Source organism: Lagopus muta, chromosome 2 (genome assembly GCF_023343835.1).
Source record: "Lagopus muta isolate bLagMut1 chromosome 2, bLagMut1 primary, whole genome shotgun sequence".
Classification (NCBI taxonomy): Eukaryota; Metazoa; Chordata; class Aves; order Galliformes; family Phasianidae; genus Lagopus; species Lagopus muta.
This window is the reverse complement of record NC_064434.1, coordinates 81,431,491-81,446,540: the sequence shown is the minus strand read 5'-3', so window position 1 is coordinate 81,446,540 and position 15,050 is coordinate 81,431,491. Positions and strand designations below refer to the sequence as shown.

General features: G+C 35.4%; 1 protein-coding gene across 2 annotated transcripts in view; it reads left to right on the top strand.

The window, feature by feature from the left end:
• Positions 1-1,089: 1,089 nt before the first annotated feature.
• Positions 1,090-15,050, top strand: part of KIF6 (kinesin family member 6) — a 141,757-nt gene continuing 127,796 nt past the window's right edge. For both annotated transcript variants that reach the window (XM_048935128.1, XM_048935127.1), the window contains exons 1-5: positions 1,090-1,171; positions 1,708-1,814; positions 4,657-4,731; positions 11,062-11,209; positions 14,020-14,129. In XM_048935128.1, coding sequence (XP_048791085.1) covers positions 1,106-1,171; positions 1,708-1,814; positions 4,657-4,731; positions 11,062-11,209; positions 14,020-14,129 — 506 coding nt within the window. In that variant the 5' untranslated portion in view covers positions 1,090-1,105. The remainder of the gene's footprint in view (positions 1,172-1,707; positions 1,815-4,656; positions 4,732-11,061; positions 11,210-14,019; positions 14,130-15,050) is intronic.

Genomic DNA, 15,050 nt, shown 5'->3' with positions numbered 1-15,050 from the left:
GCTGTTAATTAGTTCTTTCCTGTTTCATTCCCTAAAGGCACACTACTTGTTCCTCTGATGCTTTCTGAGATAGTTATTTGCTCACACGGGACAGGAAACCTTTCCCCTAACACTAATGCTTTTTCTAATTTGGAATAGAAAGTCAACATATTTTTCCCACATCTGGCTTAAAGAAATTTCTATTCTCTTAATTAATCCTCAAATTAACTCCCTGATCTTTCACTTAATTTTGATCAGCGGATTTGTAATCACTGCAATCCTTACTACTATATCTCACCAAAAGAGAATCACAGAATGATTCAGGTTGGAAGGGAACCTTAAAGCTCATCTAGCTGCAATCCCTACCATGGGTAGGGCCCCACCCAACCCAGCTTTGAGCACCTCCAGGGATGGTGCACCCACAACCTCTCTGGGCAGCAGTGCCAGCGCCTCACCAACCTCTGAGTAATTTCTTCCTAACATCGAACCTAAATTTCCCTTCTTTTAGCTTAAAGCCATTTCCCCTGTCCTATCACTATCAGACCATGCAAAAAGTCATTCCCCTTTCTTGTTTATAAGCTCCTTTCAGGTACTGGACGGCCCTAATGAGGTCTCCATGAAGACTTTTCTTCTCTAGACTGAACAAGCCCAACTCTATCAGCCTTTCTTCATAGCAGAGGTGCTCCAGCCCTCCGATCACCCTCATGACCCTGCTCTGGACCCGCTCCACATCCCTGCTTTGCTGTGGGCCTCAGGCCTGGAAATAACACTCCAAATAGAGCCTTACAGAGCAGAGCAAAAGGGCATCAACTTCTGTTTCGTCTTTTCAGTAATCATTTCACAGAACAACTGGGTCCTACTATTACCTGTTTCAAAGTTACGCTCCTTCAGCAAACCTGCAGCCTCTGTTCCTCCGATGCAACCTTTGCAACTTGCAAACTTCAAGTCCCCTTACGCTATACTAAAAGAATGAAAGTTTTCATTGCATGCTACAAATTATCCCTCCAGACATGACGGCAGCCCTCGCGCCCGGCTCACGGGGCCCCGCGGGTCTCCCAGGGCAGGCTGGGTAGCGTTGCATGGTTACTGTTGCTACGCGAGCAGCGGCGCGGCGGCCCCAGCAGCGATGGTGAAGGAAAGCATCCGGGTGTACGCGCGCCTGAAGCCTCTGGGCAGGCGGCAGCAGGCGGGGGTAGGAAGTGAGCTCGGTGCTGGCGGGGTCCTACGTGAGGCGGGAACGGGGTGACCAGCTTGGAACCACCGAGAAAACTTGAGGCGTTCGGCGGGATTTAGGCTGTTAACGGTTAAATATTGTTCAGAGCATTGAGGGATAATGCAGAGCTGCCCTTAGCCTGCTGTAATAGCAAGGAATAGTAAAAACGTTCCCGATTATCCCTCAGAAGCATTTAGATGCCTGCCTCACCGTGCTTTGTTTAATGCCCATACTTGTTATTGATAAAATTGTTTATTAAGCAAGCTGTGTCAGAGACTCCGCATTTCTATTTCACATCTGACTGTAGTGTCTATGTGACAACAAGCTGAGACCCCTGTGCACTTGTTTTTTGGAACAATAGCTGTAGAAAGATGTGCTTGAGCGTTCAGGGCTTTGAACTAGGCAGAACTACTTTGCTCTATGTTATTTTGCTGTGCTCACTACTATGTTGCATCTAAGGGCTGTGCTGCTTAGCAACAAAGCTTACTTTGTTAACTCATATCCACGCTCATTAGATTTACTCAGTTGAGGATGAAAAATCTGCATCCAGTCTGGAGATTATTGTGCCACGTGATTTAGCAGATGGGTTTGTCAACAATAAGCGAGAGAGCTACAAGTTCAAGTAAGTAAAAGTCTCACCTTTGTATAGTGACACACATGTGTAGAATCACAGAGGAGAAACCTATTCCTAACATTAAGTTTTGGTAGAGGTAGCTTTATATTCATACAGTTCCTTTAACAAGAGCAACACTTCAGCATATCATGTTCTGCAGCTGAATGAGTCTGATGAACACTAAAGTTGCTTCTGTTTGTTGTTTTGTTTGGGTTTTTTTTGTTGTTGTTTTTTAACCTATCCATTGCATACCATTATGTGTTCCCATCTTGATCTATGTCTTCCACTCCTACAGCTTGTTTTGAATTCACTGATGAAAAGTGAGTGCAGCACTGTGTTGTTTTCTTGTGACCTAGTGAGTTGGCATAGACTAACCGAAGTGCCTTTATGTAAAACACTGTTTAAAAACAATGTTTTCAACACAACGAAAACAATTTAAAAAACGGCTGAAAGAATCAGAAACTATCACAGTAGATATCTCACAGTGGAACATGAATAATTTTTAGGAACTTAAAATAAGTACCAATATTATCAAATTATTATTTATCTTTTTAAAATACGTAGAGAAAATTTTAAGAATTTTGTGAATTCTAGATGTATAACCACTTTTGAAAAAAGAACATCCTTAACTTAGTATTCAAGGTTTTTTATAATACCAAATCAAATAAATTATGTTATTCTGTGCTACTAAAAAAGAGCCACAGATGAACATCTGCAGTTTAGCCTGATGTCATTTTACATCAGCTAAGGAAATCTGTTCTGCTTGCAAAGTGAGGAACTGCCTTCTCCAAATTGATTTTATGCAAAAATAGCTTAGAATGCAAATGCCCAATGAACACTTTTATTCTGATTTACTCTATCATTTATTAAAATGTCTGTAGTGAATAATGCTAAGAAACACTATGAGTTACTATCCTCAAAGCAAAAGAAAAGTAATACTGTGGATTAAGCATTTTTTTTTCCTCCATAAAGCTTACAGCTGCATAAAATCTGTGTCCCTTGGTCAGCTTAAACATTAGTCTCCTTTATTCTTACTTTCTTGTATGGGAGTCAAATACAATTTTTTGAATGACTTGACTAATACAGTGTTAGCAGAATAGAGTGTATATTTTATATACTGCATTTCTTTCTGATGTTGTATACCCTGCACATGTTTAAGGCTTTTCTATATAACCTATGAGGTTCTATATTAATGTGCAATTCCAGACAGGAGGAACAGCACAGCAGGGCATGAACAATCCAGAAGTTTTCTGAAGTATATTGATTCCTGAACTTCCTAAAACTTAGTTAAAGAGCCAATAAGGGGAGGAGGATCTGCTGCACCTCTTATTTACAAATATAGGAGGACTGATCATGGATGTGAAAGCTGGGGTGGCCTTGGTTGTAATGACTATGAAATTGTAAAATTCAAAAACCTGAGAATAGGAAACAAGGAAGAAAGCAAGGTCACAACCTTAGACTTCATGAGAGTAAGTGTTAGCCTGTTCAGGGACCTGCTTGAACAAAAACCCATGAGACACAGCCCTAGATTGTTGGGAAGTCCCAGAGAGCTAGTTGTTTTTCTAGGATTACCTCCTTCAGGAACAATCTGCCCTGATAAGAAATTAAGCAGTGACAGCAGGGGCCTGGATGGTTGAGCAGGAGCTCCTGACTATAGACAACCTTAAAAAAGAACTGTATTAGAGGTGAGAGCAGGATCAGGTGACCCAAGAAGACTGAAGGATGGGGTTTGGAAAGGTTATGTAAGTGCTCAATGAGGGGGATTGAAAATGAGCCAAGCTGCTGCGCTCAAAAGATTATCAGCAAGAGTACAAAATCCACCAAGGCCATTTGTTGTGATGTAATTAATACGGAATCCAGTTCTATCAAACAACTTAATTAGTGTCCTGGATGATGGGACCAAGTTCATATTCAGCAAATATTCAGTTCTGTGTTATCTGCAAATGGGTGGTTGACATACCAGATGGTTGTCCTGCTGCTCAGAGAATCTGGAGAAAAAGCCAGTAGAAATCTTAAAGTTCAACATCGTGAAATGTCAAATCCAGCTCCTAGAGAGGTAGAAACACATGCACCAGTACAGGATTGTGATTGGCTAGAAACCAGGTTTTCAGAAAATTACCTGGAACACTGTATCCAGTTCTGGGCTCCTGTAAAGGGACTGGGATGTCTGACATATTAGGAGAAGTTCAGAGTGCTAGGACTCTTTACAGAAAGAACAGTCTGAAGCAGCTGTTTATGCTCCCCATATGCAAATAATCCAACCTAATAGGACAGAACCCTACTTCAGTTGACTCTTCCTTGAGTAGGGGAATTGTAGTAGGTGGTCCCTTCCAACTTCAAAGATATATAATTCTCTATGAAAACTGCAGTTGCTTTACATAGGAAAGATTTAGTTAAACATTTTCCTTTAATGATTACTGTATGTGTGCAACAGAATGAAGGAACTGGTTATTTAAAAAAAAAAAAAAAAAAAAAAAAAAAAAAAAAAAAAGGAAAAACATATTGGTAAGACACAGTATTTAGTTATGGTGTAACCTATTTATCCAGGTTCCAGTGTGGTGCCAGTTACAAACACTGATTCTCTCGGTAGATCTAAAATGAGGATTATCTTTCTCTAAGCCACATCATTTTATCAGAGGAATTTATTGTGAAGATCCCATCAATGCAGCTCTGTGTTTAGCAGACTATTTATATGCAATAGTACAACAGATGCTGTGAATAAGACTACAGGGAAAACATTGTACTAAGTTATGTAAGCCTAATGATGTAAACATCAACTACTATAAACACAAGTATGAATCAAGTAGTGTTTTAAGATTCTGAGCAATTATTCTTTGCTTAATATTTTCAGATTTCAGAAAATTTTTGATCAAGAGGTGAAGCAAGATGTGGTTTTTGACAGCATTGCCAAACCAGTGGCAGAATGGTACGTTGTTCTTGAGAGTAATTAGGATCAAAAATAGATTTTGTTGTATTAGTTGGAGGAGAGCTGCCAAGCGTTTGCCTCATAGTAAAAGTGTATTGATGTTTTGATTTTCTGAATACTGACACATCTGAATCTGGGAGATATAAAACAATCCCCTGAGAATTCTATTTATGGTAAAGTTGCATCGTTAACTCCTAAAACTACACTGATACGGTAGTATTTTTTGTTGCATAGAAATAGAAATCCATGTATAGTTATCTTTTTACCTATAATATAAGCTCATTTCATCGCATTAGAAAAGTATTTTCTATACAGTTTCATGAATCACAGAATCATTGAGTGGTTAAGATTGGAAGACTACTTCTGGAGTTCAACACAAAAATGATAAACAAAAATACTATCTTTTTATTTTTTACTTTGCTAGTTCTCTTTTTGTTTTTCTGGACTTTTAGTAAGGTGTAGGCATCAGACTTCATTATTTGTGGAATATTGTCATTGTTTACTAATTTAAAGGCAGGCTTATGTGACCAATTTTTTATTCTGACATGGACATTTGTGATGCAAGTGTGAGAAATAGCAGTTTAGCCCACCTGCAGGTAAAGGTTCTTCACAACTGAATTATTGCTAATGTGAGTGACTTATGTAGGAAAAAAAAAAAAGACCTGTAGAGTTTATATACAATAAAAAGACATCTACTTTTTGGATGTCAGCTTGAAACAATGTAGTTTACTATATCCCCTAATTTGAGAAATGGGAGAAGGAACAGCTATAGATTTTGTAATTTAATAAAAAATGAAAACTTCATTAAGCTTTCATCTCAAACAGCTATTAGTCATGTTCATTTTGACTTAAATTTAAGTTCAGAATTGTTCAAGAATACTGCTTATTATAGGTTACAGTTTGATAGATGTCACTCATACTATTTTTGTGATACTTATCTTCTGCAGTGCTTTTGGTGAAATTTTAAATGTATTTGAGAATTTCAGTCAAAATAGGAAATTATATTCCAGCTTGCCTTTTTAGGAAAACTTTTCTGAAATTTCAGTGGAAACTTACACTAAGCTCTCAGAAACGATAACGTGCACATTCGGACATCAATGTTATTTTTGAAATATGAGACATTACCAAATTAGATTTGTTCCATAAATCTGCCAAAGCATAAAGAAGAAACGTCATGCTGAGATACTTTGTTTATTTTAACTAAAAGGAACTTTAATCTGATCACCAAATGAGAGAAGATACCTAAATACTATATGTAAAGACACATTCTCCCTGAGAAGTGCTTTTCCAGATCCTGCAAATTAAGTTTTCTTCTTTTCATCATGTCATTTATAAAATGACCTCGAGCCACTGTTTTCTAAGATTGCAAAAAGGAAAAAGAAGGACTTTGGTAAAACATTTCAAGTCAGCAAGAACTGAGATGAGGAGATTGCTTACAAGATCTAAAGATCAAGATATTTTCCACTTTCTTCATGTAGCAATTGGACAGGTCAATACAATGGAAAAGGCATTACAACAGAGGTTGTAACAATGATGTAAGGACTGAGACACTAGAGAGGTGCTATAAAGGAAGGAGAAGAAGATTGCTCACCCATATCAGAAGTTTCTAGGTTTGCAGGGGAAAGCTTCACCTAGGAGGGATCTCCAAGAAGAGATCCTTTGTTAGTGGCAGTCAGCCCTTAAATGGGATCTAACAGAGGTGCAGCCAGGCTCCACCCTTTCCTGTCATGCAGTTGAATTGCCTTCACCTGTGCTCCCAGGGCTGACCAGGTCCTTTCCCCAGGTGCTCAATCAGTGGTTCAAGCTGTGACTCAAGAGTTACCTTATACTTCAGTAATCCAGTATTTTCATAGCTAAGAACACCCACCTTCACATTACTAGTCATTTAAAATGAATCTTCAGGGCTCCAATTAAAATAACAATATGAACCTGAAATAAACTAGTGAAAGCAAAGTAAAAGCAAAATTTTTTTCTGATTCCCAGCCATTACTTTAATCTACAAATAGACACTCAAAGAATTTAGGCCTTATTTAGTACAGCCTTTTTTATTTAAGCATTTAAACATTTTTTATTTATTTACATTATTCAGTTTTGCTGTAAAGGCTTCTGGCTCTGGATTGACTTCATCCAGCAGCTATCAAGATGAGATTCCTGTATTTGTCTTTAATATCTGCTGATGTCAAAAGCTTGATAATAAGGTCACGCTATTTCTTGAGATTAGTTTCATTATTAATTGAAGCTCAGAGTAATAAAAATGGAGTCAGAGTGTTCTGACTTTCCTGAGGAAGACGATTGTACTGGTATTTATGAAACACTATGTTTACATCGTGTAAACATTTAGCATGTTTTCAAGGAATGGTAAAGATTTTTTTTTACAAATACATTCCTCTGTTGATCTTTTGTGTGTGTGCGTGTGTGAATTATGTCTATTGCTAAAAAATTCTCTCTTAAAATCATAGAATAAACAGGTTGGAAGGCGTCTCTGTAAGTCATTAGGTCCAACCTTCTGAACAAAACAGGGATAGCTTCAGAGTTTGCTCAAGCATAGTAAAGCTTTGAAAATAAACCAAAGATGGGAATCCCACAACTCATTGTGCATCAGTTCCAGGACTTACCTGCTCTCATTGTGAAGAACACTTTCATCATATTTTGAACTTCTTTTGCATCTTGCAACAACTGCCTTTTATCCCATTCCTTCTTGGAACAATCCATTCTGTAACAGAAGGTGACAATTACACACACGTATAGCCTCCTCATCTCCGGGCTGTCAGAAAACAACTCCCTTTGCTTATCCATGTATTAATGTTCTCTAGCTTGAACCAAATTGGTTTTGTTAGAATCACTCTCATTTCTTTCTAGCATCCTTCTTGGATTGGGAAATCCAAATCTGAACACAGAACTCATTTTAGAATTTATTTTTATTTACATATTTAAAGTTACTATAGTTTGATGGAAACTTTTTGTTCGATTGAACAAAACTTATCACAGAATCATAGAGTGGTTTGGGCTGCAAGGGATCTTTAAGATCATCTAGTTCCAGCCCCCCTGCTACAGACCAGATTACTTAAAGTCCCTTCCAGCTTTGTTTTGATTGCTTCCACAGAGGGGGCATCCACAACCTCTCTGGGCAGCCTGTTGCAGTGTCTCATCACCCTCACAGTAATGAATTTCTTCCTAATATCTAGTCTAAATCTACCCTCTTGAAGTTTAAAACTATTTCCCCTCATCCTGTTGCTACATGACCTTATAAAAAGTCCCCCTTCAAGTACTGGAAGGCTAACATAAGGTCTCCTTAGAGCCTTCTCCAGGCTGCAGAGGGAAGCAGCTGTTATACTTAGGCACAAACTATCCTTTGGTCTCATTAACAAGAAGCATAGAAACAAATGAAAAGTTCTGCATTCATAAACTTTACATAGGGAGGAAAAAAAAAAAAAAGTAAATTAAAACAAAATGTATGCAGAAAAACAAACCACAACAAAACAACCTCAGCCTGCTTTCAACCTCTGTCTAATATCACTGAGTTTTATACCACTTTGAGTCATCTCAGATACTCAAGAACAAAGTACTGAATGGTATTTTGAACTATAGCAACTAATCATAAATTTTCTAGCTTCCACTTGAGAAATTTCTCACTTGAGGAATGTTAACAAGTTGTAAACACAATGGATCAATGAATTTAAGCATAGTTACTTGCATGTTAGACTTTTGTATTACACTTTTGTTTAGGAATGTTGCATCTTCCCACCATGAAGTAAGTCTCTTGAGTAACAGCAATTGTTAGTATGCAGCTCTGCAGCAGTCATTTACTTAAGTAAGAGTCTACATTGCTGTTTTTAATGAAATATTAGTTTTTTACTACACTTTTTTGTTTTTAATTGCCACTAATTATGAGTAAATTAGAAAGTGCAAGTTAACTGTAAGTAAGAAAAGTAAGAATATTTGAGGGAAAATAACAAAATGTCCTTGCTCCCTTTTAACTACATTTGTAGATGTATCCATTCTAGAAAGTGCTGTAGCTGATAATTGATACAGTTTTTCTGACAGATTTTGCTTAGTAACATAATCAGGGAAGAGACAAGGTCTTCCCTCAATATAAAAATATTTTATTGAAGCCCTGAATCTTGTCTTCTTTTCAATCACATAATCTAGTCCAACACAAAATAGAAATGCTCTTTAAAATAGCTGCTTTTTCTTACATCTCTAAACCACCACCGTTGCAGGTACGGTGTTACAACAATTCTAATTTTCCTCTTTTATTGGGTGACTAACAGTCAGTGCTTAGGGAAAAAAGTCAAACATGGAAATTTACCTTCACCTAGTATTCTGTTAGCTCCTAGTTAGTTGTAGCTTAGGGACTTTCTGATAGAAAATTAATTTCTCATCATCAGAGAACATTTTCAGGAATTAATTTAGTCTCTGCTGATGCCTGTGTGATCTTTTAGCATCCACAACATCCACTGCAAGGAATTTCATAGCTTAACACCATTTTGCATGAAGAATCATTTCCTCTTGCTTGTTTTGAACCTGCCATCTGCAAACTTACTTTGATGCCCTTACCTTCTGACAGATAATTACTGTATTCAGCATTCAGATATAGTGGTGGTAGGCATTACAAATTCCTAAGATAAATGAATGAGGTGTTTCCTAATAATAAATGTTTTGATTTTTAACATCTGGAATCTAAAATATATCTATATACACTCTGTCTTGTGGGTGTTTTGGTCTTTGGGAGCAGATGTTGGTTGTAGTCCCTTTTAACGTTTCTGTTTTTTTCTCTGTCATCCTACTGTAATGGATTAAAATAAGCAATTTGGCATCTGCTCAAGCCTTTAAATAATAATTTGGAGAACCATTGCATCTCTTGTGGCGCCAGACTAGCAGTTATCTATATGTGGTTCTTTTTATCTTATGCAAGGGTTGTTTGCCCCTTTTTATTTATAAACAAAATGCACAAGAATAATTTATCATTTCTTTCTGCTTATACAAAAGGAGTGGATCTTTAAGCATAGTAAACCAAATCCAGAGTAGATTGTACTTCTGATGCGTTTCATCATGAAAGTAATTCCTTCTTGATTATTTTATGTCTTGTCAGCATTTTTTATTATTCATATACATTCTTTGTACTTTCTTCATATGTTTTGTCAGGAGATACTGGATTTTTGGTAGAAAAATTTCAAATGAAGGGAAACTTTTTGCAATGTTGGCTACTGAAAAGAAAGAGGAAAACTGGCCCTCCTTAATCTACTTTCTTAATCATGTAGACTGTTGCCACTTCTGGTTTGGCTGGCCATGTGAATATTACAGTCACTAACAGATTTCAAAGAGTTACAAATTATTTACTCATTTTTTGCTTGTTTTCAGACAAATGAAAATTCAAAATAATTATGTCCTCTATCATTTTTACCTCACTGTTTATAGTTAGCCAGAGTGCAGTACAGGATGTTAGAGCACTTAAAATACATTTCAAGGTCAAGGCAGTTTACAACAATCAACAAGAAATTGATCTAGAAACATGGAGACAGATTTTTACCTTCTGAAACAGAGCTGGAAACAAATACTTATTCAACTATGAATATCAATTGATATTTTAAATACAGTGTACAGAAAGTTTTACTTTTAATATCAAGGGAAAAATGAAAATTTACATTTATATTTCAGATATCAGCTCATCTAAGGTGTCTTGGTAAAAATACAAGCCTCTCCTTAAAACAGTACAAGAAACTTCACTAGCTGTTAAAAGGAAAATTACTGCTGAATTATTCTGTCAAATTGCACCAACTTCTCATTGGTGGAATCTAGATTACCACAATTTGGGAGTACCTTTTTCTTTCTTTGTGTTAAAACCCCACTCTTCTAAAACAAAATCGGGACTAAAAGTCAGGATCAAATATGTTGTGACATAATGTCAAATATATCACCTCATCAGCCATGGCTGATGAAAATCACATCTGCTGTAGTCTAATCCTACATACATCCTGCTGAGTGTGCTGCTGATCTACTGTTCATCCTACTAGTGTACAGCCTATCTTCTGTTCTGCTGTTTAATGGAAATCAGATGAATACTGAGAGTCTGATGATTTACAGAGAAAAACATTTTGGATAGGCTTTTGTTAGGTACTTCAGCAAATGTGAGGTGTGAAAAAAGATGATCACGTCTTAATGGCATTTCAGACTGTGTAAATTCTACTGAATCTGAAATAAATACATTAAATTGAAGACAGCTGCTGTGTATTTAAGAATTACTGTGAACCACATTTTGGTTTTATAAAAAGCTTATCATAAAGAATATGTTCTATATATATATTAATTTTTTTTTAATTTTTTCTATAGTGCTTTGGCAGGATATAATGGTACTATCTTTGCATACGGCCAAACAGGCAGTGGCAAAACATTTACGATCACAGGAGGAGCTGAACGTTACAGTGACAGAGGCATCATTCCCAGGACCCTCTCTTACATTTTTGATCAATTACAGAAGGTATGGGAGATTGTTTTCTGCATTTGTTGGTTTTCTTTTTTAAATGACTGGTGTAAAAATATTTAGCTATATTTTGAAGGACTGTTTTTATAGTACTGTCATAAAGTAACAGTAAGAAGCCCTAAGATTAGTAATTCAGTAATGTTTAAGCAAACATGTAACTTTTCATGAAATATTACGCAATAATGAGCTGCTTACTGTTGGTTACCTGCCTTTAGAATGAGACAATGGATGTGAAAGGGTGTTGCTTTTTTTTTTTTTTTTTCTCAAACCATGCTATTTTTTCAGTGGATTCTATCATACACATTCAGATCACATAAGCAGTTGTACTTGTCTTATCTTCACTGCTTTACCCTTTTTTTCATTGCATGCATTGCATCACATGCACATCCTGCAAAAATAGCTTTGACTCCTATGCAATGATAAACCAACAATATTGCATTAAATAAGGACCATTTTTTTCACTCATCATAAGTTATATAGTTTCTTTGTGCTTGATTGATACTCAAAAAAACAGTACACTTAAAATACTCAGCTATTAACTCAGCACAATTGCATGTTCATATTTGATGCAATTATTTATTAACTATAATACTGACAGATAGCTAAATTATTATGAAAGTAATAATTTTCAAGTCAGTAATGCAGGATTTGAAAGAGAATAAGTATGTGTATTCTTCTTTTCTGTCCTTTTCTTTTTAACTCCAATTACATACTTATATGGAAAGTTTTATGTGTAGGTGATATTACTAATAAAAGTCTGATTCACTCAGCATAATTGAATTGAAAGTGGTCATATGTTAGGCCCATTTTTTAATATAATTACATATGTATAACTTATGAACAAATTATGCAAATAGTAAAAATGTCATTAATATTTATTATTATTATTATTGCTGTTATTTATTTTTCCTAATGTACTCTTACTAAAAAGACAAAAAATCCTTTGGTCTGTTTTTAAAACAGAGTCAGAACCTAAAGACAAGTTAATAGTGGCTAGAAAAATACTTTCAAAAGTAATAAATTATACTCTGAAAACTAATTTTGCATGTGTTTTATGCTAGAACTGTCAATTTCTAGTGGAGAAATAGTCATTCCACCTGTGTAAATACGGGTTTGGCTTCACCAAAAAATTTCAACAGTACTAAGTACAAGATATATTTATATTTCATTCTCTGCTACTTTTTTTCCTTGTCTTACAATATTTCTGACATTTATAGTCCTCACCCAGTTATTTCTTTTCTTTTAATTGTTTTTAATACTCCATAGAAGATTTTCCTACCACCATCAACTCTGTGAAACTGTTGTGAGATTACTGAATTTGACACAGCTGTTAAGGTAAAACACACAACTCTAGTGTGGTAATCAAGCCAAACCTAGGAGCTATGAACTTACTTTTTGGTGAATCCATAAAGTAAAATGAATGTTATTAATGCTCCATTTCAACATCTCTAGTTCTAGCCCTGAAGAACTTAGGAGGGAAACTAAGTATGCTCAAAACAGTTTTATGATTACACAAATCAAAATCTCCTACAAAAAAGTGTCATTGTTGCACTTACAAATTATTTAAGCCAATTTAGAGACCACTGCAACCCACTGAATTTGAAATCCTGTACTCTTCTTAGAACAAAAAAATCCATCGCATCTCCTGTGCAGAGAAAGCCATTGTACTTAGCTGAAGGAAAATATGGGAGGTGTAACTTGACCGCAACTTAGCTTTAAGTCATTTCTGCAGCACCGTAAATCCAGAACAAGTGAAACTTAATTTCACAACTTCTTCATTTATTCTATATACAGAAAACAGGGCAACAAACAATGTTTGACAGAAGGTAATAATGATATTTGAAATACTACAAGCATACTCTAAAGTCTCAACAGTTAAGAGCAATGAAACAAAATCAAATAAATGCAAATGATTAATAAGAAAAACTAGTCTTAAACCTCCCCTAAAATATTTTTTATTATCCATTTATATTAATTTTTCTAATAACTAAAAGACAATTCCCAACTAATATACTACCAGAACTGGAAAAAAAAAAAAAAAAGCCTAGTTGAATAGCGAAGTGGATTTTTAAGTTAGTTATTCTGAATTTCATGTTTGAAAGAATTCTATATTTAGTCTTCTAGCTGACCTTCAGCCTACAGGTTGGAAGGATGGCATAAGTAATATGTCTTATTTTTGTCTAACACAAGGGAACTCTGAACATCAGTAACCAGCCAACAGCATTCCAGATTTAAAAAAACCTTTTTCTATAAGTATGTACTTGTGTGTTTTACTTATTAAAACAAATACTGTAGAATAACTTCATTTTTATGGAAAGAAATAAGTGGATTAAGTGAAGAGATCTGAACTCTGATGATTATTTATTATATTTAAAGTAAATTTTATTTTGTCCTTTGTAGCAGTGATATGAGCAAACAGTTGTGCTTCTGCAAGAAGGGGGCAAAAGCAAAAGGAGAAAAAGATGTGTTTTCTATCTTTCTATCTAAATACAAAAAGAAAAAACAAACTCAACTTTCTTCTAATGGGCATATTGGAGTTCAGGGTGCTTCTATTTTCATATATTTTTTTAAAACTTCTTCCTTTTTCTACTTTAGATTTCATGCATGTGGTGTCTCAGAAAATATATAAATATCCCTAAATGAGAATATAAACAATGCCCAGGAGAAGAAAAAGAAACAGAATGAGAGAACAACTTAGAAGTTGTAGTGATAAGTCTTTCCTCTGGCCTAGTTTTCACTTGTGTTTATAGCTCTTCCTCTGCCCAACTGTTTATTTGTTGTTTTATTATTTTTTGTTTGTTTTTTAGGACAACAGCAAAGTCTATACAACTCATGTTTCTTACTTAGAAATCTACAATGAGTGTGGTTATGATCTGTTGGACCCAAGACATGAAGCTTCCAGATTAGAAGATTTGCCGTAAGTGACAAAAATGCATATAATAGACAAGCAAAACAAAAATCACTGTCAAATACCACGTATATGTGATCCTAGCATTTACTAATACTTGGGCAAGGATAGTTACAAAAAAAAAAGGCATGTAGGTCACAAAAATTAAGTCCAGCAAGGTTAAAGACCTTGCACTTAACAGGAAATTCAAAACCTAAGTTTTTGAAAATCTCTACGTTCCTCCTGAAAGAAGAGTTCATGGCTTGCGTTGATCTTAAAATAACAAATGATAAATAGTTAAAAGTGAGTCTGGAAACCATAAACCTTCTCACTCAGCATGACAGCAGAAATGTGTAAATAGCAATTTCATCACTGATGATAAAGTGCACCAAGAACTGCCAACGGACTAATATCAGAATATAATTGAATTTTCTGTCAAAATAGATAATTACATTTGTAACAAACTCATTTTTAACATCTTTTCCCCAAAAATACGTTCTGAAATTACTACATATAATTCTAGAATTACTATAAGAATTACTATAAAATGTACCTTAAGCTTTCTACACAGCATGTGCTAACCAGGAACTATAACTACAAAATCTTTCAAGATCAGCCTTTGTAAGACAAAGTAGTCTAAAGAAAAGAAAGAAGCCAACAAATTCAGCATATGAGACTGGACTGCAGATTGGTCTCCCAGCTTCACTTCACATGTAAAATAATGAAGAACTCCATTTTTTTAATGAAACATTGATAAAATACTGTTTTTGTTGGTTTTTTTTTATCATGAATGTACAACAGCTGTTCTGAAAATCATGCCTCCTGTTTTATTACGTTGGCTAATATTCCATTTCGTGACAGATAAACAGCAGTAAGTAGTCTGAAAAAACAACATGGAAGTGTGTATGAAACAGATGTGTCACTGAATTTGTCAGTGCAGGAAAAATGACA